The 24,423-nt window shown below is 39.4% G+C and overlaps 1 protein-coding gene and 1 long non-coding RNA gene across 2 annotated transcripts in view; both read left to right on the top strand.

Annotated features, from left to right (window-relative positions):
* The first annotated feature begins 514 nt into the window (after nt 1-514).
* ETNK1 (ethanolamine kinase 1) overlaps nt 515-24,423 on the top strand; it is a 28,627-nt gene continuing 4,718 nt past the window's right edge. The window contains exons 1-7 of the mRNA XM_075114180.1: nt 515-800; nt 11,533-11,792; nt 12,627-12,767; nt 14,227-14,369; nt 20,953-21,036; nt 22,743-22,903; nt 24,181-24,254. Of these exons, the coding sequence (XP_074970281.1) occupies nt 645-800; nt 11,533-11,792; nt 12,627-12,767; nt 14,227-14,369; nt 20,953-21,036; nt 22,743-22,903; nt 24,181-24,254 (1,019 nt within the window). The 5' untranslated portion in view covers nt 515-644. The remainder of the gene's footprint in view (nt 801-11,532; nt 11,793-12,626; nt 12,768-14,226; nt 14,370-20,952; nt 21,037-22,742; nt 22,904-24,180; nt 24,255-24,423) is intronic.
* LOC142066576 (uncharacterized) lies at nt 18,779-19,514 on the top strand. Its single transcript, XR_012663739.1, has 2 exons — nt 18,779-18,869; nt 19,378-19,514. It is a non-coding gene; the product is annotated as an uncharacterized LOC142066576 (long non-coding RNA).

The following is a 24,423-nucleotide window of genomic DNA, read 5'->3' on the forward strand; positions in this document are numbered from 1 at the left end:
CAGCGCCCGAAGGGACCACAAATGGTACCAAACTACGGCTGGTTGAAACCAGAAGGTGGTTAGCAGGTATACACCCTGCAGGGGAACGGGGGAAACAAAAGGCTGGCCCAGAAATTAAAGACAAAAAATTACCCGCGGCAAATAACTCCAAGCCCGATTAAAATCGGCCATTTGTCCGGTGACTGCCTGGGCGGCGCCGCGGCAGCTGCCGGCCGCATTCCTTCACGCCCCGCCGGCCCGGGCGGCGGCTGGGGGCCGCTCTCCGGCGGCGGCTGCCCCTCCACAGCCGCCAGATTTGGCTAGTTGCCTCCTCCCGCGCTGCCTCCCGGCGGCGGGCAGGCGGAAGGGCGCTGAGGGGGGAGGCGGCTGAGGGAGGCGGCGGCGGGCGGGCGGGAGACCGCTGAGGCGGTAGCGGGCAGGTGAGGGGTGCGGAGGAGGCGGTGGCGGCGGAGGGGAGGGCGCCGGAAGACCCCGCCCGCTCTCCCAGGCTGCTCCGCGCCGCAGCCGGGGGGAGGTGGAGCCGCTTTATCGAGAGCCGAAGTGGAAATTTCCCCCTCAGTTGCCGGCTCCGCCGCGGAGGAGAGGCTGCCAAGAGCCGCTCGCCCGTGCCGCGTCCCGTCCAACTGACCGCCGCCGTTGCCGCCATGTCCAACTACATCCACGTCCCGCCCGGCTCCCCGGAGGTGCCCAAGCTGGACATCACTGTCAGCGAGCGGGAGGGGCCCGGCTACCGCCAGGGCGCCCTGCAGCTCCTGCGCCGCCTGCGGCCCCACTGGAGACCCGAGGAGGTGACGCTGCAGGTACGGGGGAGGCCGGGCAGCGTCGCGGGGCCTTGCGCCCGGGTCCGTGGTGGGGGATGCGGCAGCCCGAGCTCGGCGAGGGAGGGGAGAGAGGAAGGAAGGGGGGAGGGTGGGCGGCCATTGTGCGGGGGAGCTGCTGCCTCGCTTCCTTCCCCTCCCCCTCCTTCCTCGCTCTCCGAAGGGAGCCCCCTGCGCCGAGCCCCATTCGCTCGGCAGCCTGGCGGCGGGGCGTGGCGGCGCGGCAGCATCCCCTGCCCCCTCCCGGCCCTCGGCCTCTCCGCCTTCCCGCACGGCTCGCTTTCCTTTTCCTCCTTTCTTGCCCTCCCCACAGAAACTCGGCTCTCCCCTCTTCCCCCCCCCCCCCCCCGCCGTTAGCGGAGGGGAGACCGCTTCCACCCGCTCTCGGCTGGCCGGCCCCGCCGCACGCACGGCGCCCGCTGCCGGGTCGCTGAGGGAGGGGAAGGGGAGGGCCCCGTGAGCTTCACCCTCGCCGGGTGGGTGCCGAGCAGGGCGTGTTCGTAAGGCGGTGGGGCACTTCGTCTTCCCTGGGGCAGAGGAAGGGAAGGGCAGCCGGAGGAGGAGGAGGAGGAGGGGGCGGCTGGCTGCCGTTGCGCGCAGGGGTAACGGCCGCCGAGGTAACGGCCGCCGAGGGCTGGGGCGCTGCCCGGGCGCCACCGGCGGCGGAGCCCTCCCTCGGCCGGCTCTCCCCAGCGCCGCCGCACGCAATAAAGGCATAAATACACGCCTTGGATTCGCTACGGGGTTTTGGTTTTAGGCTGATGGTATCTCGGTAAGTGTCCGCCCTGTAGACGTCCTTGCTTGCATCTCTTAGCCTGGACCGTGTGCAGAAGTACCACACTTAGTCTCTGGTATTCTCTAGGTGAGCGATCGTTCATATTTATGACAAGTCATCTGCTTGAGGATTGGCTGCCCTTGTGCTTCTAGAATATACTTAACCTGGCCCCCATACAAGTCTTCAGTCAATTTACCTGGCTAAAATAGCAGTTCAGCTGCAGCCTGTGTTTAGTTGAGCATTTTATTATATGCTTTTAAACTGTGTTATTCAGCGTTTATTAACATGTGGAAGTGTCTTAGTGAAGTTCCTCTGAAGAGAGCTGCTGGAACTAATTTGTATAGAAAAAAAATGAGCCCGTTGAGATGATAGTGCATAAATTGAAATTTTCTCATAGGTTCTTCATAGGAAAAGAAATCTGACACATGCTAGTCCAGTTAGTATGAAAATAAAGCCAATGAGGTTTTCATAAGTCATTTCTTAGAGGGCTGCCACCATAAGTTAAGCACAGTCCCAACATCTTGAGGTGCAATGCAAGTAGCTTTACAACATGTAATTCTAAACAGGGTTGGTAGAGTTCATAGAATATCCGGAGTTGGAAGGGACCCATGAGGATCACTGAGGCCAACTCCCTGCTTCTTGCAGGACTACCTAAAGTTAAACATACATTTGTTCTTCTAGCTCTCTGAGGGTACTTCTCAACAGAATATTTTTCTTTCTTTTATACAGGAATGCTAATAAAACATAAACATTTTCGTATTAAGGAAGGATGACTAACCTTTTGGGAAAGTTCTAGTAGGTTTAAAGGAAAAAAATGCTGCTTCCTTTCTCTGTCACCCTCTTAAGGAAGAAGTAATTAACAAAAGAAAAAGCACCGGTACGATTGGTGTGGAGCAGGGACTCATTTGACCAGTCATGCAGTAGCAAAGTAGTAGACTACTTGCTGTTAGAGGTGTCTGTCTAAAAATTGTCCGAGTCTTGTTTCACCCAAGTTAATTTAAAAGCAAAGCTTTTCAACTCAGTTTTTTTCCTTTTGAACAACAGAAGAACATGCTGTCCATAAAAGCTCTTCAGTGACCGTTTATTTTTAACTCTTCAGTCTGTCTAAATTGCTGTGCATACCTAACAAGAAAGAATGCATGTGGTTTGAAGATAGTTGTAATACCGCCATTGCTGCTGCAATCTGTTACACACGCATCACATGCAGTAAGATGCTGAAATGAAAGATGTCTGTTTTTGTTAAGAGGATGAGTGAACAGAAGGTCTGCCTTGGAGTCCCCTCATTAGAGAGGCGTATATTTAGGAGGGAGATGAAAATGAGAATCATGTATTGCGTGGAAAATACGCTTGACTAATCTGAAACAGCAACGTCATAGAAAAGTAGACAAAGAACGTTTATAGGTGGAACGAACTGCTGCTTCCTCTGTTGAACTCTGCTGTTAGCTACCTTTGCTCTTAGTACTTCTTGGGTCAAAACAATTAGTAAGAAGTTGGAGAGTCCAGAGTTTGACTTTGAAAAGTTAATGAACTTCTCTTGCAAAAATTTACTGTTGTGTATCAAATCGTTCAGCTGACTAAACAACTTTGAAACACTGTAGTTTAAAAATTTTAACGATTAATCCTCGCTTTCTGTAAGATATACAAGTATCTGAAATCACGAATATATTTCAACACTTCCTTAATTATTTTGCATCATAGCATACAATGTAAGTATAGGACAGGATGAAAACAATTTAAATCTTCAGTGCTTAATTTATTCTTTTATTGCATTAATTATCAGAAAGTCTAGAGAATCCATAAGTATTGCCAATTATCTGCTGAATCACAAGCAGTTCCACTGTAATGTATCTCCTCTATCTCAAGTTATAAGTGAATATTTTCACCACAAAACAGTATGAATATTCAAGTTCTTTTACATTGGTAAGGAGACACACAATTTTCCTGTCTAAACACTGTCACATTATGTGTGGAAAAAAATCAGCTGCAAAATCGTTTGGGGATCTAGAATGATAAGAGATATGCTGGCACACAGTGCTTTTGTCCTGGCCCAAATGTGAGAAGGGAGGGGGCAAGAAAAAAAAAATTAGTTTTGCAAAAGGGATCAAATTCTTCTATAAGACTTCCCCCCCTCCCCGAATCCTGTAGGCTCCTTCTTGGAACTTAGTTCCAGATCATCAGAAAATAAGTATCGCTGTGGGGTTTTTCAATTATTATTCTCTGAAGTAATTTGACCTTGCTTTTTTTCTCTGGTACTGTGACTTTGCAACCACAATGTACACGTCTTTGCATTTGTCAACGCTTTGCATGACTTTACCGCGGCAGCATTTTACAGTTCTTTGCAGAAATTTGTCCCTGTAGCTATGAAATGTGATCATACAAGATAGAGCCGTGCTTACAAAGATTTGTCCTCTCATGAGCAAAACAACACCCCTCCTTTTCTTTTTTTAATTATGAAGTTAGCTTTTCTGTCTCTCTTTGCTTTTTCTTCCTGACTTGCGCTGAATAGCTTTTCTTCATGCAATATTTTCTGGCTGTTGCTCTAATTTATTAGCTTGTGTCGATCTTGGTATTTTCTTTATAACAAACTATGATTAGGTTCAGACTTCTGAACTAGTGAAAATATTTCTGTTTATTTGAACAGACTGAATGGGTGATTTAAAGCATTGAAATAATTGAATGGAAACAGGAAGTGTTAAGCCTGTGGAAAATGAAGTAAACTAACTTTATTTTGCATCATTACATTTTTCAAGAGTATTTTTATTGCTTAGTGTTTTTAGGACATTATGCTCTTCAGCAGTTGTGAAAGTGGTTACCACTAAAGAGGAAGAACCGAGTTCACAGGTTAGCATCCTGAAGTTCTCTCTAACATCTCTAAATAGAGAAGTGATGAGTGAAGGAAAGACTAAGAAAAGTTAGAGTTGCAGAATGGGCTGCACTGCTGATGTGTTGTGGAAAAACTGTAATTTGAGGTGTGCCTTGAACACAATGTCACAGTAAGTGGGAAATGTAGGCAGTATTAGATGTTGTTTGAGGCTAGGTTGGCTTCTCCATTCTTATAAGCTGATGAAGCTTGATAGTCTCAGTCCCTTGTTGTAAAGGGTTTTTTGTGGTATCAGTGGGTGGGGTCTCAGCAATTGTGCATGTGATGATGTTTCATGTAATTGATGTGCCACATCACAGAGCATGATGTAATCCAGTTGTGTATGCTATGGGTGTGGTTGTGTTTGACTGGTTCTAATTAGGGAGAATTGATAATTACTTAGACATGGCTTGGATCTGGTTATGTAATGGCATATAACATATGTTATAGACTTGTAACGTTGGAAAGAAAGTTAGATGTTGTTAATACATAAGACTAAGATGTTTTAGTTCCTGGGTTTTTTCCCCCTACTGTTTGTTACATGGCCATTTTATGTCAAATTCTTCCAGGAGGAGGAGCAGCAAATTAATTCTTTGAGTTAGAGTAAAAACTTATACTCCTTTTCTGTTAGCTTAATTTTTTTTTTGCTTTATCTGTAACTGCTTTCCACCAGTATCACAAAATCTGTAGAAAGAAAGATCTAAAACAATTCACCACTTCAGAAGTCTTAATTAGTTACTTGATGTTGACTGTTTTCAGGTAGGAGAATAATCTTCAGAAACAAGATGTAAAATGTATAATTTCTCTTTGGGGTTTTCTTCTGACATAAAAACAGCTTTCTCATCTTGTCACGAATTTAGATCAGAACGAACCCTTACAAGGGGTGACAGATCTATAGCATTTTATAATAGACTACTGAATGTAATTTTAAACATTCTTTACATTAAGAATATGGAGGATATGAAACTTCAGTAAAAACCTTAAAAAAAAACCCCAAAACCCAAAGAACAAAATCAATGACACCCCCCCCGCCCCAAGTTCTTCCTTGACAATGGAGCATTGGTGGTTTTATAGGGGCAAAAAAAACCCCCAACCAATGAAACAAAAAAACCCAAAAAAGTTTGTGATACTGTATAGCGTAGGTGGTGGTGCTTTTTCCAAGCTGCTGTATGGATGAGCGTACCAGGAGCTCAGAGTGAAACTGCTAGTTCAGCCTGTGGCCAAACTTAGCATAGAATGGTGCCATTAACTTACTTGCTCCCTGCTAGCCTTGGTACTTTTAACACCAAGTGGTCTTGTCCATAATCATCTGACCACCAAAATCACACAATGGTTCACCTGTTGAGTGTAATGATTGAGAGAATATGGCTCCAGTGCCTGGAGACCTTTGAATGATACTTCTCTTAAGCCCTATTGAATACATGGGAATTTACCTAAGGCTAGCACTTTCCATTAGTTGTACTTTGTCCTTTTAGGAGTAGCTACAGAAAGAGATGGAGAGACAACTAGCCTTGTTTAAAGAAATTAAATTCTTGAGATGTATACTTGTGGATGTGCCTGTACATTCTTCCCAGAAGAAAGGAAGTTACATCTTACAATACAAACTTGAAGTTTTGTGAGCAGTAAAGAAGCCTGTATTAAAAGTCTGTTTCTTTCTGGAGATCTTAATGTGCAGTATGGCATTCAGCAGCAGAATCAGAGGAATCCATGCTGTTTATGCTGAAACTTCACATCACCGCCCTGTTTCTACGTCAGTACAATACTGCTGTCTATATTTCTATATTTCTCCTATGGATGCAATAACAATCTAGAAGGAAAATATCTGCTAGTGATAAGTGCTCTCTACTTTGCCCCTGTGACACTGTATCTCTGCCTGTTCATGCTTACTACCTGTGACTGTAATTTTGGTTTCATTCTTCTCATTCTTTTGAACACCTGGAACAATAGGATTAGGTATAAGCTTTTCTTGAACCACCTACTTATGAGATGGGAACATACATATCACATACCCTTTTCAGGAATTTAATAACCTGATCAATGCTGATAAGAGTGCTTTTAGGGTAAACTCTGTCTCAAAGATACTTCTTGCCTTGGTTGAGTTTTCTCCACTCTTCCTGGACTTGGTTGGCCTGCTGCTTTCTGAGACTGCATTTGAGTAACTCAAGCTTATTTATAGCTCTCTCACCTTCGCTCTGCATGTCAGTAAACAGTTTATATTTGTTCCCAAGAGCTAGAAAGCCATGACTTCAAGCTAAATCTCTGACTGGATTGTGTGCCAGTATAAATACCATTTCCAGAAAAGTTTTTGGAATTTAGTTTTAGCTTTGTCACCTCACCTGAAAGTACTTACTACAATGTGATAAGTACATATTGCAATAATCTTAATAATAACATTTAAATTTAATAGAGTGCAAGAGTGTCAGCATGTTGCTGCTGGATTTTTTTATGCATTGGATCGTGTTCTTAATTTCTGTTGTCTCTCTGTATTGATTTTTCAGAATTTTCTACCTGTTATTCATAACATTCTGTAGATTCTTTCATTGTCTTCCACATGGCCCTTAGAGTTTACTGATTATCTTATCCGTGTCATCAGAGTTCATTCTCTGTGCCCCTCAACTGATGCTTTTGTTATAGAATTCCTGGTTTGGTCCTCTGCATCTCAGGTTACGTTTCAGGCAAGGCATTGTAAGCTGTTTCTTTAAATGCTAGAGTAAAAGCATTCTGAATAAAAGAATAAAGTGAGTATTATGTTCTTTTACTGGTAGAAAACGTTAGATGTTTTCTCATGATGAAACAGGGAAATGGTCTATTCTGGATAACGTTATTAGAAAAGTAAGCAAATCCTTCTGCCTTTTTAAGAAGCAATAACTAAAATGCTCCTGGGTGTAAATAATTACTTACAGCAGCATGTTACAAATAGATGCTAATAAGAAGTGGAGTTCCTAAATTATCAGTTGAGGGAGTCCAATTTCCTTGTTGTAGATTTCTTTTTATTAACACTAATGAGACTTGTTTTAAGGGGATTATAGACCTGTGCAGTGTGACAAAAGCTGTACAGTGGCCAGAAGTTTAACAGAATTAGCAAATCTAATTCTTACTGTTTCTTTGCATCAGTGCTACTTAATAACTGGCTTTTTTTGGTAGTATCGCTATATCTGATGACCTCAGAGCCTTATATTTTTTATAATACAGTTTTGTATGGAGAGAAAGGCAAGCCTCATTAGAGGGTTGTTTTATGTTTTATAAGATGTAGAAAATGGTAGCACAACTTCCAGGGATTTGAAGTGGCATCGTTGTATGTTGGGAACTATTTCCTATTTTATTTGCTGCCTTTGCCATTTGATAAAGACAACAGACTTCTCTTTCTTCATGGGGGGATGGTGAATTTTATACTTACTGGTTTTGATCCTTTGTAGATAAGAAGTTTTACTTTTCTTCCAGTCCTGCAATGACAGGATACGAGCTTTTTCTTGTGTTACATTTCAGAAGTTTTCATTTATGTATGGCAGGCAAGATACATTTTTAACTTGATTGATAGCTCAACAGAACTCATTTCTGGAAAGTGCTCTTTCAACTTTTTAATGAGATTATTCTTTTTTTTAATGCCAAAATATATGAGAATCAGTACTTATACATTGATTTGCCATATTGGAGTGTTGTGTCTTGTTCTTCGCTCTCCAGTGTGAGAAAGGTGCAGGCTCATTGGAGCAAGTCCAGCAAAGGGCCATGAAGGGGACTGAGGGACTGGAGGCTGGGAGGGCTGGGACTGTTTGGCCTGGAGAAAAAGAGGGCTTGCAGGGATCTTATGAATATGTATAAATACCTGATGCAGGGGAATGAAGAGGGAGCTGGACTCTTAGTGCCCAGTTACAGTCAAGGCAATGGGCACAAAGTAAAACACATGTGAAATTCCATTTGAACACAAGAAAACCTTTTTTTTACTGTGGGGGTGGTCAAACATTGGGATAGGTTGCCCAGACAGGTTGTAGTGTCTCCAGAGTTCCCGGAGATTTCACCGGGCACAGTCCTGGGCAACTGGCTCTAGTTGGCCCTGCTTGAGCAGAGAGGTTGAACTAGGTGATCACAGGAAGTCTTCTCGTCTAAATAGTTCTGTGACAATACATTTACAAGGGGAGAAGTTATGAATCAATACATTATATTATAAAGGTGTAATCTGTGATTTACAAGCCACACTTGAAATGCAAAGTACTGCCTTTTCAAATTGGGTAACACTGCTCAAGCACATCATACTTCTCTTGATTAGCGTGTGCATTGTTGCAACAATATGCTTATGAACACAGAAAACTTGAAACATCTGTATAAATGTCAAGCAAAAGAATAGGGTAGCCGTTAGAGTACAGTTGTAGTAATTTTAATTTGAAAACCAGTATCTATGGTGCTAAATGTTGTCGTTTTCTTAGTTGCTCTGATTAACATCATAACATTTAGTTGCTGTGAAGACTGTTTAAGACAAGATTCTTCATTACTTGTCTCCTATTCTGGGTTATTAAAATAAAAGCGAGTAATAAAATGTGTCCATAAATTGTAAAGTCAATCAAGGAGGCTTTGCAAACAGGTTTGTTTGAATTTATGGTTGTCCCATGTAGGTGAAAGGTATGTGATTTGCTGAACCTACTTCTGCAAGATTAAGTGTTTGTAACTGTTTAAGAAGACAGTACCTTCATATCCTCTGCTCTTCTGCATCTCTCCTCAGGAACCTTGAGCTATTTTGTGTTGAGTTTGTTCACCTCATAGCATAGGGGTGCTGAGGAAAGCAAGGCACAATAGCTAAAACACAGCATCCTCCACTGTGAAAATGATGCCTTTTCCTAAATGGGGAGACTTGGCCTGACTTCAGAATTTTTTTTTGTTTTCCTTTAGGAATTGGGGAAAAAAAAAAAGCTCCTGATGCTTGATTTCTCCAAATCCCTGATGTTTGGAAATAAGCTGTCACTTGTGGTTAAATAATACTACTTTACTGTTCAAAATTAAGGCTACCCCTCTTGATAGGGGTGCAGGGGAAGTCAAAGTTTCTGAACTGTTTGGTTTTCAAAAATAAAAAGCCACCAAAACTGTCCAAGGTTCTAAGGAATGCTAATGCCTGTAGAGAAGTACAGTTAGTATTAAATTCTGATAAACAGGTTTCAATTTCCAGCTGTTTTCTGACTTCTGTTATAATTATGAATTAAAAAAAAAAAAAATCTGTCCAGAGTCTTCAGGTTTCCTTTAAATAAAAGCTGCTTGCAGCTTTAAGGGTCTATGTAGTTTTAAAAAGTTCTAATAGAAGTGATCAGTCTGTATCTTCATATGCCAGAAGAGTTAACTAAATGAGAATTAATGATAAAAGCCCTTTAAAGAAAGGTGTCAAATTAAACTTGCAAAATGTCCACCCAAGGGAAAATTTTTTATGTCTGACTGTGTATGTTAACCAGCTGGAAGCTACTTCCTGCTGCTTGCTTGTTATAGTGCAAGGTCCTGAAAGTAGATTTTGTGCTTTGTGTGAGAGTTTATTCTTTTTTAACTGAGGCTTTGAATTTTTTTTTAATGTTTTAATTAGGATTTTTGGGTAACAAAATGGGAGAAGAGGCATGAAGAGGCGTGACTGTAACCACTAAAAAAGTTATACTTGAATGTAAATTACAGTTGCTGTGAGAAGCTTGACTTTAAATTGTTTACTAGTTATGCTTAAGACTAGAGGAGGCTGTTCAGTAGTTATGAAAACATTGGGCTTCTTGCTTGTGATGCTGCTTGTCATCTAAGAATGTTAATGCCTTGTCCTTCAGTCACTTACCTAACAGCTAGAGTTAATATGGGTAATACTCATCTAGCAGGTTCTCAAGCATTCAGTCTGGGTGGACAGAGTGTAAAGAGTTTGAAAGCCCCAAACATCTGTTTTCTGGATTGTAGGAGGAGATCAAGAACTGCTGTGTTGCTCTTGCAGGCATTGAGCAGGATTTAAAATGCTTGACTGTGCAACGGGATGCACGCAGCCCAGTAACTCAGGATCTAGTCTGCTTGTCAGGTAGCATCTACAAGAGTTCAGCCTGTATAATGAATATTTTAGGCCTTCCTCAAATGGGAGAAGGGTGTGGTTTTTTTTTTGGTCTACCTGTTTACCCCTTTTTCATAGCTAGGAACTTGTATCCATACCTCCATTGTTTTTTTGAAAGGCAGTGAGTAGGTTATCATTAGGTGTAAACATAATGCTCTTATTTTTGTAGAAAGTTATTTGCTTCATCTTCAGTATGTTCAGGCATCAGTGATTAGTCTAGTAAATTGCAGGGCTTTAAAAATTGTGTTTATGTACTACATACCTTAATGGTAAGGACTTAAAATGCTTTTTTAATCTTTCAAATGGCATGTACCAGTTATGAAGTAAAATGGAAGGTGGTGGGTCTTGTCAGAAGCTTTTAAATTTGGAATGGTACTTGAGGCAAGAGACTGGGGTCTTGAATTCTAAGTACTGTCTCAAATTTGTAGAGGAGCCAAAGTGACCTTAGGAATTGTTTTCCATCAGTAAGACCTCAAGGCTAGTGAGAAGATGATAACCACTGAACTTGAACTGTTTCTGACCTGAATTTTGCTTTTTAAAAGTAGTTCAGAACTCAAGGAGTTTCTTTTACTAGTTGTGCACTGATCAGCAAATGCTGAAATTCCGAAGTGCACCAAAATTGTTTTTTGTTTTCATGCTGCCAGTATCCATGACTTTTTTTTTGTACAGGTTTAGGATTGCTGCTTTGTTGGGGCTTTGATTTCAGGTGTGTTAATCCATCAGTTTCAGAGGTGTTAATGTGGAAACTCAATTTACAATATTGAGCTTTCAGTTATTGCCTTTTACAGGTAGCATTTCTGTAGTTCACTGTGGCATGTTTTCACATTTTAATCTTCTCTCTTCATGTGTTACTGGGAAAAATCCTTACAATTTTCTCCACGATTTCCCCGTATCTTACAGATTTCTTTTGTTAATGCTCAATGTAGTAAACATTTGTTTTGTGAACTAAAGAATAACCCTGCATTCTTTTCCTCCGCATTGAAAATGGCAGGTGCATATCTGAGTTGCTCATGCATTATCTTTTCAGCTGTTCACCGATGGAATCACCAATAAACTAATTGGCTGCTACGTGGGTGACATAACAGATGATGTGGTTCTAGTTAGGATTTATGGAAATAAGACCGAGCTCTTAGTAGATCGAGACGAGGAAGTGAAGAGTTTCCGTGTGCTGCAGGCTCATGGCTGTGCACCTCAACTATACTGTACTTTCAATAATGGCCTGTGCTATGAGTTCATGCAGGGAGAAGCACTGGATCCAGAGCATGTATGCAATCCAGATATTTTCAGGTAAGATTATTATTAATAATAACAACAATAATACTATTATTATTCAATTTCTGTGATGCATTTATGGTGTTCTGTCAGGCACAAAGGATCTCAAGTTTAGTTTATAAGCAGGCATAAAAGAAATATTTCTATAAGCCTGCACTAAGTTGATATTTGCACTCTTGACAGCTCACTGTCCTCTATCTTAGTTATCATGGTATTTCAGTGCTGAACAAACGATCCTTTCTGCCTCCCCAGGAGACTATATTCTCATTAGAGGTCTGCTTATTGTGAGTATTTAACACTTGCACATTACCATTAGGGAGATCACCTAACATTTTGGAGTTGTAGGGGGCTGGACTTGCTTTAATCAAGTACTCCCACCTCTGTTTCTAATACATTCCTTTTGTGAATGGCTTCAAGATACTATTCCATTCCATCCAGACATAATGTTTTAGACTATTAGCAGTGAACAGAAAGCGCTCCTGTCTTTCTAGCTTTTTATGTATGCACTGAAATGTACTTGCCTAACAATGGCAGTTAATTTGAGTCAAATCTTCTGAAGATAAGCAAGGTGAAGAGTAGACTGTAAATACAGGTGAAATATGCTGCTGTGACTGAACACCAGTCCCTCCTGCCTTCTCTCCCTTAAGTAATGCTGCTAATGACCTTTTGAGTCTTTAAAGACACTATCCTATAGCTGTGCTGCTCTTATTTAAACCCTCTTTGGTTTCCCTTGCTGCATTTTTACAGTTTTTCTGTTAAATATATTGTAATTGTCTTGTTGCTAGGAAAAACATGATTAAGACTGTCAGATCTTATTGCAAATATGACGTTAATTTTGGTTTTTTTTAGACTCATTGCCAGACAGCTTGCTAAAATCCATACTATTCATGCACACAATGGATGGATCCCTAAATCTAATCTGTGGCTGAAGATGGGGAAATACTTTTCTCTCATACCCACAGAATTTATGGATGAGGAGGTAAATAAGAGGTAGGTATTTCATTATGTGCTTTCCAGATTTCCCATTCTTTATGGTTGAGGGGTAGAAGAATGTTGAAAAAAGAAAAAGAAGAAGGTTTGGGTTACTGCATAAAGTTGAAGTTCATAAAATTAAGTTTTGCCATACTCTTGTGTACTGAAGTAGCTATATAAATGTCACATATGATAAGGAGATACTTCTGATTCATTTGGTGTATTGTCTGCTTCAGGTAGATGTGCCTCGACAGCTTTTAAGAGACCCATCAGTCTCCCAAGCTGAGATCTATGTTCTGGGGTGAATACTGAAAGCATGTATCGTGGGGTTGCAGGAGTGCTGCTTGTTGTTCATTCTAACCTGTGCCTCTTAGCTGTTCTGTATTTGTTTCATTTATAAATTTGTCCAAAATGGGGTGGCATAAAAGTGAAGTCAACTAAAGGCTGTTTTGGGTGATGGGATGAGTGCCTAAAGTCTTCTCCAGAGGAGGAAAAGAGCACAAATCTAGAATGACTGTGTGGATACATCATGGAGTTTCATGTGGATTTAAGGGTTTAATTACGTTTTGTTTTTAGCATCCCAGTATAGCTCTTAACTTGTAAATCAAACTGGTTTTGCTTTGGGGCTTAACAAAATAAGAAAATATCACTGGAAGGTTGAGATGAGAGGAGCAGCAAAACTAGGAGCAATGTTTTACATTTTCACGTGAACCTAAATAAGATTTCTGTACTGTACTCTAAAGCTTCAGTTGAAGACAGTTTCTCAGGGATTGGAGATCAAACATTTCAGCTAAAACTGTAATTTCCAAGTGTTTTTACAATATCATCAAACTTCATATCTCTGAGCAGATTCCAGATTAACAACATTCTTAGAACTTCTTTGAAATCACTGACGCCAACTGCCCTTCTTGCTGCATTGTAATTAAAGAATGATCTAGCAAAGTCGGTTGAATTTTTTTCAACATACCATTCTTAAGAAAGCTGAGGAAAACTTCAGTAGCTAATTGAAAGTCTAAAAGAGAAAATGCCTACTTAAGGATATTTACTGTGACTAGAACAAAAAATGAATCCTAATTTCCTCTGTATAGATACATATATAGTACTTACTGTGTATCATACTTGAAGTAATGTAATGTGAGTGAAAAGTGAATGAAATTCATGCTATAACACTTTTAATCTGTATTCCTTTAAAAAAAATATGTAGGATTGTGTTCAAGTTCTGCTCCTGAGTTGTTGGACTACTGTCATTTTTACAGCAGAGACAATCTTTAGAGAATTGGTTTTGGGGAGAACAGAGGGAAATACTTGTGATTTGACTGCCGTGGTGATAGGGGGAAGAGTGCTCTAGTTTGGGAGAAGGTCTATTGAATTACTTAGAGTAAGAATGTAGAGGAAAATAAACTATTTTATCATAACACATGTGGTACATAACACACAGTACTAAATATTAACACTTAAACTTCTTATACCTGAAAAGGTTTTTAAGTGACATTCCAAGTCCTCAAGTTCTTCAGGAAGAGATGGCCTGGATGAAGGAAAGACTGTCAAATTTAGGATCACCAGTGGTACTCTGTCACAATGACCTGTTGTGTAAGAATATTATTTACAACAAGAAACGAGGTAGGTATTCAACTAAACAGTAAGTAGTGGCTTAGTTTGTTTGTGCTGTAACTGCATTTGCTACGCTAGTAGTGTCATTTTACTGACTTTAACGAGTGAACTCTCAATGTGAGCTTTTAAGACCCAATGTAGTGGTAGTGATATCTGTGCAAATATGAAGTTGCTTAATTAGCTCAATAATAATCTATATGTAACTGTACAAAGAATGTTGGTGTTCCTTGCTTTACTTCAATGAATTTGTTAATCCCTAGCCTGCCTGTATGATTAGGCTTCAAAGTATGTAATTGTTTATTCTAGTCATATAAAGCTTTTTTTTTGGGGGGTGGGGGGAGGGGAATTGTACATACAAGCACAGAAACTAACCTGAAGACATCTCCTGTAATATGTGTGTTGTTCGGGTTTGTGATTGTGGGAAGACAATTTCCTAATGAAGAAGTACCTTAGTGATACTTAATAGTACATTCTGTGACTGTTTCTTGCGTGAGGTACGTCGGCATCTTAAAGATTTCATTTGTAAATACATACTTTATTTAAACAGTTGTAGGCTGTACACATCTTAGCACAGGTGATCTACACTTTTGTTTTTATTATAATAAATTTAACTCATAATTCATGTTATTAAAGAATGCCTTAACTAACATCTATAAAGCTTCTGTATAAACCCACAGTTTCTCTTATTTCTGGATTTTAGTGGTTTGAGGTTCGGTTACTAAGTAAATCAATTAAACGGTATACTAAAACACAAAAGGCAAACTTGCAACATTAAAATGGCCATGGTGCAGCAAAAATGCACAACTTTCCTCCCATTTCAAATATCTGAACTCAGCTAAGTACAACAAATTCATCAGGTTAGGTCAAGATTTGCTTTTGAAGTGAGGATGATGTGTTCCTTCTAGTAGCTTTGTATTTGTGGCAGTTTGATAAGACTGTTGGTGTGTAAGCCAGAATTGTGTGAAGTAAATGACTGTGAATGGAGCTGAAGTATTCTCCGTGAGTCATCATTGGTCTTTGAGCTTTAAAGCTTATGTGCCTTAATTTCTAAATGAAAACTGATAAAAAACATGTTGGAGTTTGTTCTAGTATGAAAACTGGCTGTGTATGTATAACCAGTTTCTGCATCAGATATGCACTGAATGCATGTGAATTGAGAAAATAGTCTTCTGGTGGTTTGTATACAAGTTTTCCTTCAAGTAGTACCATTTTGAAGGGAATTGCTAGTACTTCTAATTCTATAGGTATATGCATACATATGTATGTAGTACACATCTGTACAATGCTATTAACAGCAGTTTTAAATTCTAAGAATTCAGTACAAAACTTCAGTGGTTTTATTTAGTTTCAATGGTAGGTTATAGTTCTGCTTAGAAAGAGGAAGGGAGAAAAAAGCATGGAGAAAAAAGTTGGAGTTGTGATACTGCAGTACCAAAAATAAATCTATTGTTATTGTGTGGGTTTTTTTCAGCGCTGAAACTACCTTGAGTTTTAGCATTCTATAACAGACCCACTGAAGTAAAAGTAATTTTAATAGTAATTTTTCACAGTAGAACCATGCTGCAAAGAAAAATAAAATCGGAGGAATTTCTTTAAAAGGCTAATATCCTGGTCAATAGGCTTTGAAGTTCCTATTTCTAAAACAAATGCTATATGCTTTTCTGTTTTCTAAACAGAATGGAGGAAAAAATGTCAGCAATGCATCATTTATGAGCAATCCTACAATAATGAGTGTGTGAGTGCTTAGTGTTTGGGAACAGGGTGGGGAGGAGGGAGGTACATAAATCACTTTGGCTTCAAGCTAGCTGTAAACATCTTGGGGGGTGAAAAAGACTTGGAAACATGAAATACATGTATCTGTTAAACTTAGGTTTGAATGTTGCACATGTACTGTGTTGTAAAACTGCAGTCTGGGTACAACAGGTACCATTTTCATAGTAACCAAACCTCAATGCCATCTGTAGAATATTTGTTGTTTGAAAGCTGTTTCTTACAGTGTACCTCTTACAGAGCAAAAAACACCATCTGTCTGTTAGTACAGTCCTAAGATGAGGAATGTGATTTTAGGAGTGGAAGCTCAGCTTTTAACTGTAAACAAACGTGTTGCTGCAATTCTTAGCAGAGCAAAAGCTTTTATTTGTATATACATTTGCAAGAGCACAAAATAAAATCTTTAAAAATGTACTTCATTAGGAATGACATAAAACTGTATGAAGGCAGTTAACAGCTTTGGTGATGCTGGACTCCTACTAAACTGACTCTTTCACCTAGAAAGGCTCCTGCGTATCATGAAGACCTTGGTGACCCTAAGCTGGATCTAAAGAGAGAGAGAATCAGTCTCCTAGATCAACTACAGTTTTTTTTCTCTCTCCCCAGTAAAGTTTGAGCAAACCTGCTAGTGTTTATCTGGCTTTACAGAAGCTGGCACAAACAAAAACTCATTGGTTTTAGCAACACTGTATTTATTTTGTTTGTGAATGCTTAATTTGCACATTTACTAGGCACAGTGTAGATGTGTATCTGTGTGTGTTAAGCTACAGAACATGAACAGATACTAGGACTCCTGTCCAATGCCGTTAGAATGATTGTGGCTTGTCCCAGTGCTTCGCTTTAGACTTGTCCTCTGCACTAAATTAATGTTATATTTTCAGACTTTAAAGAAAAGTAATAGTTGTGCCACGTAACTGCTTTTAAGAAGAATCAGTCTCATGTCCTTAAATGTTTTTTACAAGACTGGAATAGCATGTTGAGTGCTAGCTTCGTTTAGCTAGCAGCACTAATGGAGTGTCACTCATGTTACTTTAATTTGTTCATGCTGCGGCTCAGAGAACTCTGCCTCTTGCTGTTTTGTTAATGTCCGTTTGCAGTCACTCAGGATATGAAAATTTGCAAGTGTGGCTTATAATTACCAGTGTGAACTGCTCTTTGAAGGATATAACTCAGAGCTTCATGTTGCTCCTAATTACAATTGGACATCAAGACAGTCAAAATATGCTTGATGCTTGGTACTGATTATTTATAGACCTTGTGTTCTGATGCTCTTAAGGTTTGGTTTTTTTTTTTAAACGTGACTTGAGAGTTTCCAAAAATACCTGATGTTTTAAGAGTATTCAAATACTTGCTATTCAATAAGACCAAGTATCAGTATTCTTTTGTCTATATCTATATGTGCGCTTTTTGAATGTCTTAAAATCACCTGCCAGGAAGTGCGTAGGTAGATGGCTAGTTTTGTTCTCTTTATTCCCTCTGCCTACCCAATGTTTTCTATGATCTTTGGTAGGAGTCTGTGGGTGCTCAGTGCTTCTGAAGACTGAGGTATGTTTAAGGCTTCTGGTTTTGATCTAAAAACTTTTTTTTTGTGCAAAGGTATATTGGGTATTTATAGCTAAAATTATTCTTGGGTATGTGACCCGTTTGTGAATTTTCACGTATGTTCATAGCCTAGATCATTGTCTTTACTGAAGCTGTCTTCTAGGGCCTCAGTGGCTCACCTGATGAACAGGATGGGACGGATCTCAGGATGCATCATTCTGCTGTGGTAACTACAGCTAGGACTTGCACGTCAAAAGTGCTTATCTTATTAAACCATTGAAAGTGAAGACCAGCTAGAAAGAGAGGTGTAATCCCCATCCTACCTTTCAGTTCCTGAGGAGATCTAACAGATGTCCTCTTGACTACTACTTGATCTATTGAAAATTTGAATTTCTGGTGTATGGAACACAACATGTATTCCATTTTGTGTCTTCGTGTAGTTTTCATAGATTACTTTGCATGTTGTCTATGGTAGTAGACCCCTTGGTGAAAGGAGTGTATTTCAACTTGAAATGTTTAATGCTAGTCTCTATTCCTGTTGATAACAGTAGCTTCGCCGGAGATGATAGAGCGTAGTTTTAAATCATGTCTTACTTCAATAAAATACAAACGCACGTAGACCAGTGTCTCTTGGTCTGCTTGCTCCCAGTGAAACCAGCAGGACGTACAGATTCTTTATACTTTTTAAAAACCTTAAAACAAAGCTAGCTGCATAACTACTAGTGTAAGCCATATCTTTTAGAAGTGGCTTTTCTGTATGAACTGCAGTACATCTTAGAAGTAACTTCCAACATTGTGGGTATCCAAGCAATTAATGCAAAGGTGGTTCTGCTTTTTCTAAAACAAGGTAGCTGAGACATGTCTGCGTTTATGTGACAAACTTCACAGTTTTTGCTTTCTTTCAGTTTTGCAGAAAGAACTATGCATCTTTATTTCGAGCCTTTCATGCAAAAATTAAACGCAACCTTGAGTTCCACAGTAGTATAAGTCTGAAAGATCAGTAAAAATGCAAGACTTTTTTTTTTACTTTTGACTTTTGTCATATCGAATATAAGTTTGCCAAATTTTCTTCATCTGCTACAGATTAGGTATGCTATTGTTACTGCCTTGTGGTGGCATGCGCTGTGCTACTTGTGCATTCACTGGAGGTTTACCGCATCGCTTGTTCACATGCATTTCCCCATAGGAGAGAGCCTGGTAACAACCTCATTTGTATCTTGTTAGATTCAATTTTTTATTGTACATAATATTATTTATCTCTGAAAGTAAGTTATTATGTTATCTGTACTTAAAAATGCATAGTAACACATAGGTATATTCAAGATGAGATTTGCGCATGAAAGAAATACTTTGTTTCTTATGTTGATATTTTGCAGGTAGAGTTTTACCTGCCATGTCTGTATTTCAGATGGGGGAGGAAGGAAAACCCGCTGAATACAAGCAATATCAAATGTTTGGGGGTGTGTGTAAGGGAGAAGTTCAAGAATTGAGTTATGTAGCAGAATATTAACCAGGGTTGGGCTGTGCATTTTGACTGGCATGTAACTTACAGGTGTTTCTTCTTAAAAGTAGTGCTGAAGAACCAGTGGGAAATTCAGGCATATGCAAGTATATGAATATGCCAGTCAAGCACTAGCAGAAGTTAATCTGTGACAATATTATAAGATCTTGGCTGCAGCTGCTGTAAAATTTCTTGTCCCTTCAGAGTTCTAGAGAACTTCAATTTTCCATTGCCAGCAAGATTTTCCTGGGAGGAGCTTGCTACTCTGCAGGCCATTTTCATGTTGGTTTGTCAGCCTAAAAGGTTTACCCTCATATCCTTGGTAAGCAGTCCTCTCTTTCTGTGGAAGTAAGGGTAAACTCTGACTTGGAGGATTGTGACTAATTGATTTTGTTTGTGGAGTGGGGTTTTACTTTCGTTATAAGTGCTTAGACAAGAAGACTTATCCTTCTGGAAAACATCAGTGTGGTAGCATTTCAAATATGGTAAAGATGAACGGCATATAGATACAAGGAACACTTCTAACAAAGTTGTTCTATAATAACTTGGTCAGGACATTCATCTGGCAAAGCTATTGTATTTGATATGTGCAATATCCAGAAATCTTAAGGAGGCCATATATTAGACAATTAAAATCCTTAGTTTAGGAAATACATAACATACTTAACATTACTCTTGATTTACTTTTTTTTGGACCTCAAGTTCTGATAGCTAGCATTAGTATCTGAAGATGTTTTAAGTCATGCTAAGAAGATTGTTCATTGTAATAGGAGGAGTATGTAAATATGTATCTAGTCATCAAAAGAATGGGTGCAGAGAGGGAGAACGGTGCAACTGTGAAAATTAGCCGTTTCAGCATAGCAGTGGGGAATGTAAGGTTTTACATTTTAATGTTCTAGTGCAAACAGCTCTTAGGTTAACCCATTGCTTCCTTTTCTGATATTTTTAGCCAATTTTGCTGGTTTCCCTTAAAACACAGGAGTTCTGGTTTTACCTAGAACAATCCATCTTGTTAATGTCTTGACTGTTTGATGTGGCGTAGACATTCCTGAGCAGGTTCAGTGTTGTATTACCTTGAGTGAAGCATTTTCCCCAGCTTCACTATAGGTAAATGTAATTTGGATATATTTGGGATTGTTTGCTGCTTTATCAGTCCGTGTTTATATAACACTACTTAGTTTCATAGCTTGAGGACTTGAGGATTGTCTGATGGTTTCCTAAGGCTAGTTTAAGCCAGCTAAAAAATGCAACAATTAAGAATAGTCTTACTTTGTAAGTACGGTTGGAGGAAGCAGGAAGTATCAACGTGTTAAAGGAAATACTGGCATGTTGCAATGTGTTAGTCCACTGTCACTGTGGTTGCACACTTGCGTGAGAATAAACAGGGCTGTTCTTTTTTGTTGGGAAAAGGTTAATCTGCTATTTCTACGTGAAGTTTAAATAAAGGATCCTCTATTTCTTATTTTGAAGGTAAGGGATGCCCTCATGTGGTGGAAGTTGAAATTGAAATTCTGCTAATCAGTTTATAAATAGAAACTGTAAGCTCTAAGTAATCCTTTAAGAGCTTTCTTGAATGAATATTCAAGAAAACCTCATATCATAAAAATCCCAGCCTTACCCTGGAATGTTTGAGTGCACACAATGGGGCACAAGTAAGATGGGTGTGTGGTTTTGTTTTGGGTTTTTTTTTCCCCAAAAACTTCAGAGGACACCAAAAGATTAGGGCCATAACTTCATTTGATATGGACTCTGATGTTGCTGCTGTTGTGTCTCACATAGGTGATGTGCAGTTCATAGACTATGAATACTCTGGATACAACTACCTGGCTTATGACATTGGAAATCACTTCAATGAATTTGCAGGTAAAATTTGGATTTCTGAGGTAAAGGCAAACTGGTTTTATAAAAACTCTCATTCTTGCACATTCTCCTCGTATGTCTAGATAAGTGTATATAGCTGTTCATCTGATGGTGTCAAAATGTGATAATGTCTTATCTTGTGGGCCAGTTATGGCCTGCCTTTGCAGTTCTGCTAATTCAGAAATGGGAATATCATGTCCTAAGTTTTGGTGGGGTTAAATGAATACAGAACTCACAGCTTTCACAGTATCCTTCTGTGAAATGACACAGTGGAGACTCAGCCCACTGTAATGAAATACTGCGGTTATATCTTTTACAGCATAGGTATATACTGAGAATACACTGTGTGGTTCCACAGTTCCAAATGGCAGGCTTATGTGGTTTTTTTGGTGGCTTTGCACTTGTGTGTGCCAGTAAGTACTTGCCCTTGAGTTGTGTCCTAAAATGAGAAGTGACAGCTAAGGCTCTCTGGTAGGAAAAAGGTGGGATTTTTGGGAATAAGGTGCTGGTAGACTAATTCACTTACTAGTTCAGTCTTTTTCAGTGAATGCTCCTTTTGTTCACTCCATAAGAGAGAAATAACCACGGATGTATGCTGTGTTATTTCATAAGATGGAGCAAGAGGGAAAACCTATGTAATGATTAGTATAGGTGGAAAGCGCAGTATGGTGAAATTAGGAGCCTTAATCTACCAGTTGTGGTTTCACAAACTGAATGTTACATCTAGATAACTTAAAATTCAGAGTCTGTACTTGGTAACTTAAGTATTTGGAAAGCAAGTTAAATTCTTTACAAAATATATTTGAGAGCTTTTGATTTTTTTCATCTGGGACTTCTGAGAGTCTGACTGTATCTTTAAGCAGTGAAGTACAGTAAGAACACTAAACACAAATACTTTTTTTTGTCCTATGGAAAACAGTTGTGCTTCATGTCTACTATTCTCTGTCCACGCAATAAAAAAATCTGATCTTTTTCTTAAAAGCTAGATTTGAGTGGATCTGACGCAAGAAAGTGTTTAGGTACTAGGGGATTGCACTGTTCATAAAAATAAGACTTAAGGAGAATTCCCAAATCCTCTGGGAATGATAGCTAGTGAGAGTGAATTATGATCCAGGTTTGGGACTTCTGGCAGACTCTATATTGCCTGTGACTAAGCATTTCCAGTATAGGAAGAAAAATAGGATGAAAGAGAGTGGTTGTGGAGATAAAACTTCTAAATCTACAAATACCCTGTGGAGGAGGAGTAGACTTCCAATAAATTTTCATCTCAGAAATAATGAGCTTAGCTGGTGACCATGTATACATATCTGGATTCACCTTTAGATATTGCTGCATACAAGACCCTTTTCTTATGAAATGTAGTATTTGATACGTGCGGGAGGGCTTTTGTCAAGGAAAAGCATTTGCATTATGAAACGCTTTTCTCAAAGCCAAACTTGAATTTCAAAATAGAAGTAGAATATGTATGTGGTTGAAAACATCGCAAAAGGATTTATGCCATGTATGTTGAATGCTCCAATTCATGTGTGAGAAATTCTTGCTGACCTGTAACTGGTAAAATCAGGTTAAAGTAAAGACACTGATGTTTGTCCGCATCAACTTGTACATGTGGGTTGGGGGTGAGGCGGAGGGGAGTAGTCCAGTAATGTGATTCTGTGGTCTTTTTTTAGACATCATAAGATTCTAATAGGTATTTTTTCTTTTTCTAGGAGTAAATGAGGTAGACTACAGCCTTTATCCTAACAGAAAATTACAGGAACAATGGCTGAGATCTTACCTTGAGGCCTACAAAGAATATAAAGGATTTGGCACAGAAGTCAGTGAAAAAGAAGTTGAAGTTCTATATGTCCAAGTCAATCAGTTTGCACTGGTAAATAACAAACTGTTGGTTAGAATATATTAATGCTATAGAGAAGCCTGCTGCCACTCTGTGGACAAACATAATTGCCAGTTTCCTACTCTGAGTGCTGAGGTATATAAAGAAAAACTTCCTTAGCCTGTTCTATGGAAACTTTCTCTAATGTGTGTCAGAAATTCTCTATAGAATATTCCTAGTGAACGAGGCAGTGAGCATTCAGAAACAAGATGAGCTTTTAGTGAGTATTTCTATTGGCTGTTTATTGATCTGGCAAGTGCCTGAGTTGGCTAGAGCTTATGGTGGGTTTGTGGTAAATTCTTTCCTGCGATGGTAGGAAGACAGAAGAGCAAGGTAGTATACTTCATAAAGACCTATAAATCACCTGATTTTAAAAGCCTTTTTAAAGTAAGATAACATTTTGTTAAACTAGGATACTTTGTTTTATTTATTTATTTATTTTAAAACAGATAATTAGGCCACTCTAGAGACTTTCAGTGCTACCGTAACTCTTTCCTTGCCTGCAGTGTCTTGGCAAACAGGGAGCTGCTTTCAGATCTGGTTTTGATCACCTTAGTGGTTTAAATTGTAGCAAAGTGCACATGTAGTCTCCTGTGGTTCCCCAGAAGTGCTGCCTTTCCATAGAGTGTGAGAGCTGTCTGTGTGAGTTTGCTCCCTGCTCCGGTATCTTGTGCGTTATAAGCCGTCTCCTGTCCATCAGTCTCTTTCCCAGACTTTGGTGGATGTAAAAGCTTTACTCCCATGGTCTTTCCCTTTGAAAGGATGAGCCTGTTCAATTTTGATCTGCCTTCAGAAAATTCCACCTGGCTTCGATGCCTTGTCCTTCAAGGAGAAAACCACATAATTCATGGAGGTAGAATAAGAAATCTAATAGGTGTGGCATTGAGTCCTTGAATGCCCCAATGAGGTATACTGTTAGAAGCAGTTTGAAGATGTCTTGTATTTCTCTGCGGTTTTTTTAACATGGTGTATTTGTATAACAGTCTACTTAATAGAGGAACTATTTTATAAATGCAACATATTTTTTTCTTTAAAACAATGCATGGAGAGTCAGGAGGCCAATGGATTTACTCCTCTGATTGCCAGTAATTAATTCTATAGTACTTGTTTACCAATCCTTTTGGTAAAGAGATATCAAATAACTTTATGAAAAGATGGGGTATTGAGAAGTCTCTTGTAGATAACTTTTTTGTCTCAATGTGAGAATACGTTTACATGTTGGATTTTATAGAATGTTAATATTTCACAATTTTTAAAATTTTTTTTTTCAGGCTTCCCACTTCTTTTGGGGATTGTGGGCTCTAATTCAAGCCAAATATTCCACCATTGACTTTGATTTTCTAGGGTAAGTGTGCTTTCTACATATAAGCATAGAATACTGGAGGCTGGAAGGGACCTGTGTGGCCATTTAGTCCCACACCCCAGCTATCTGAGCAACAGATCTGATCTGTGTGATCATACTGTAACTGTTAATTTTTAAGAGAAAATTAAGGCAGTAAAAGCTGTCTGTGCTT

This window comes from Phalacrocorax aristotelis, chromosome 1 (assembly GCF_949628215.1).
Source record: "Phalacrocorax aristotelis chromosome 1, bGulAri2.1, whole genome shotgun sequence".
Classification (NCBI taxonomy): Eukaryota; Metazoa; Chordata; class Aves; order Suliformes; family Phalacrocoracidae; genus Phalacrocorax; species Phalacrocorax aristotelis.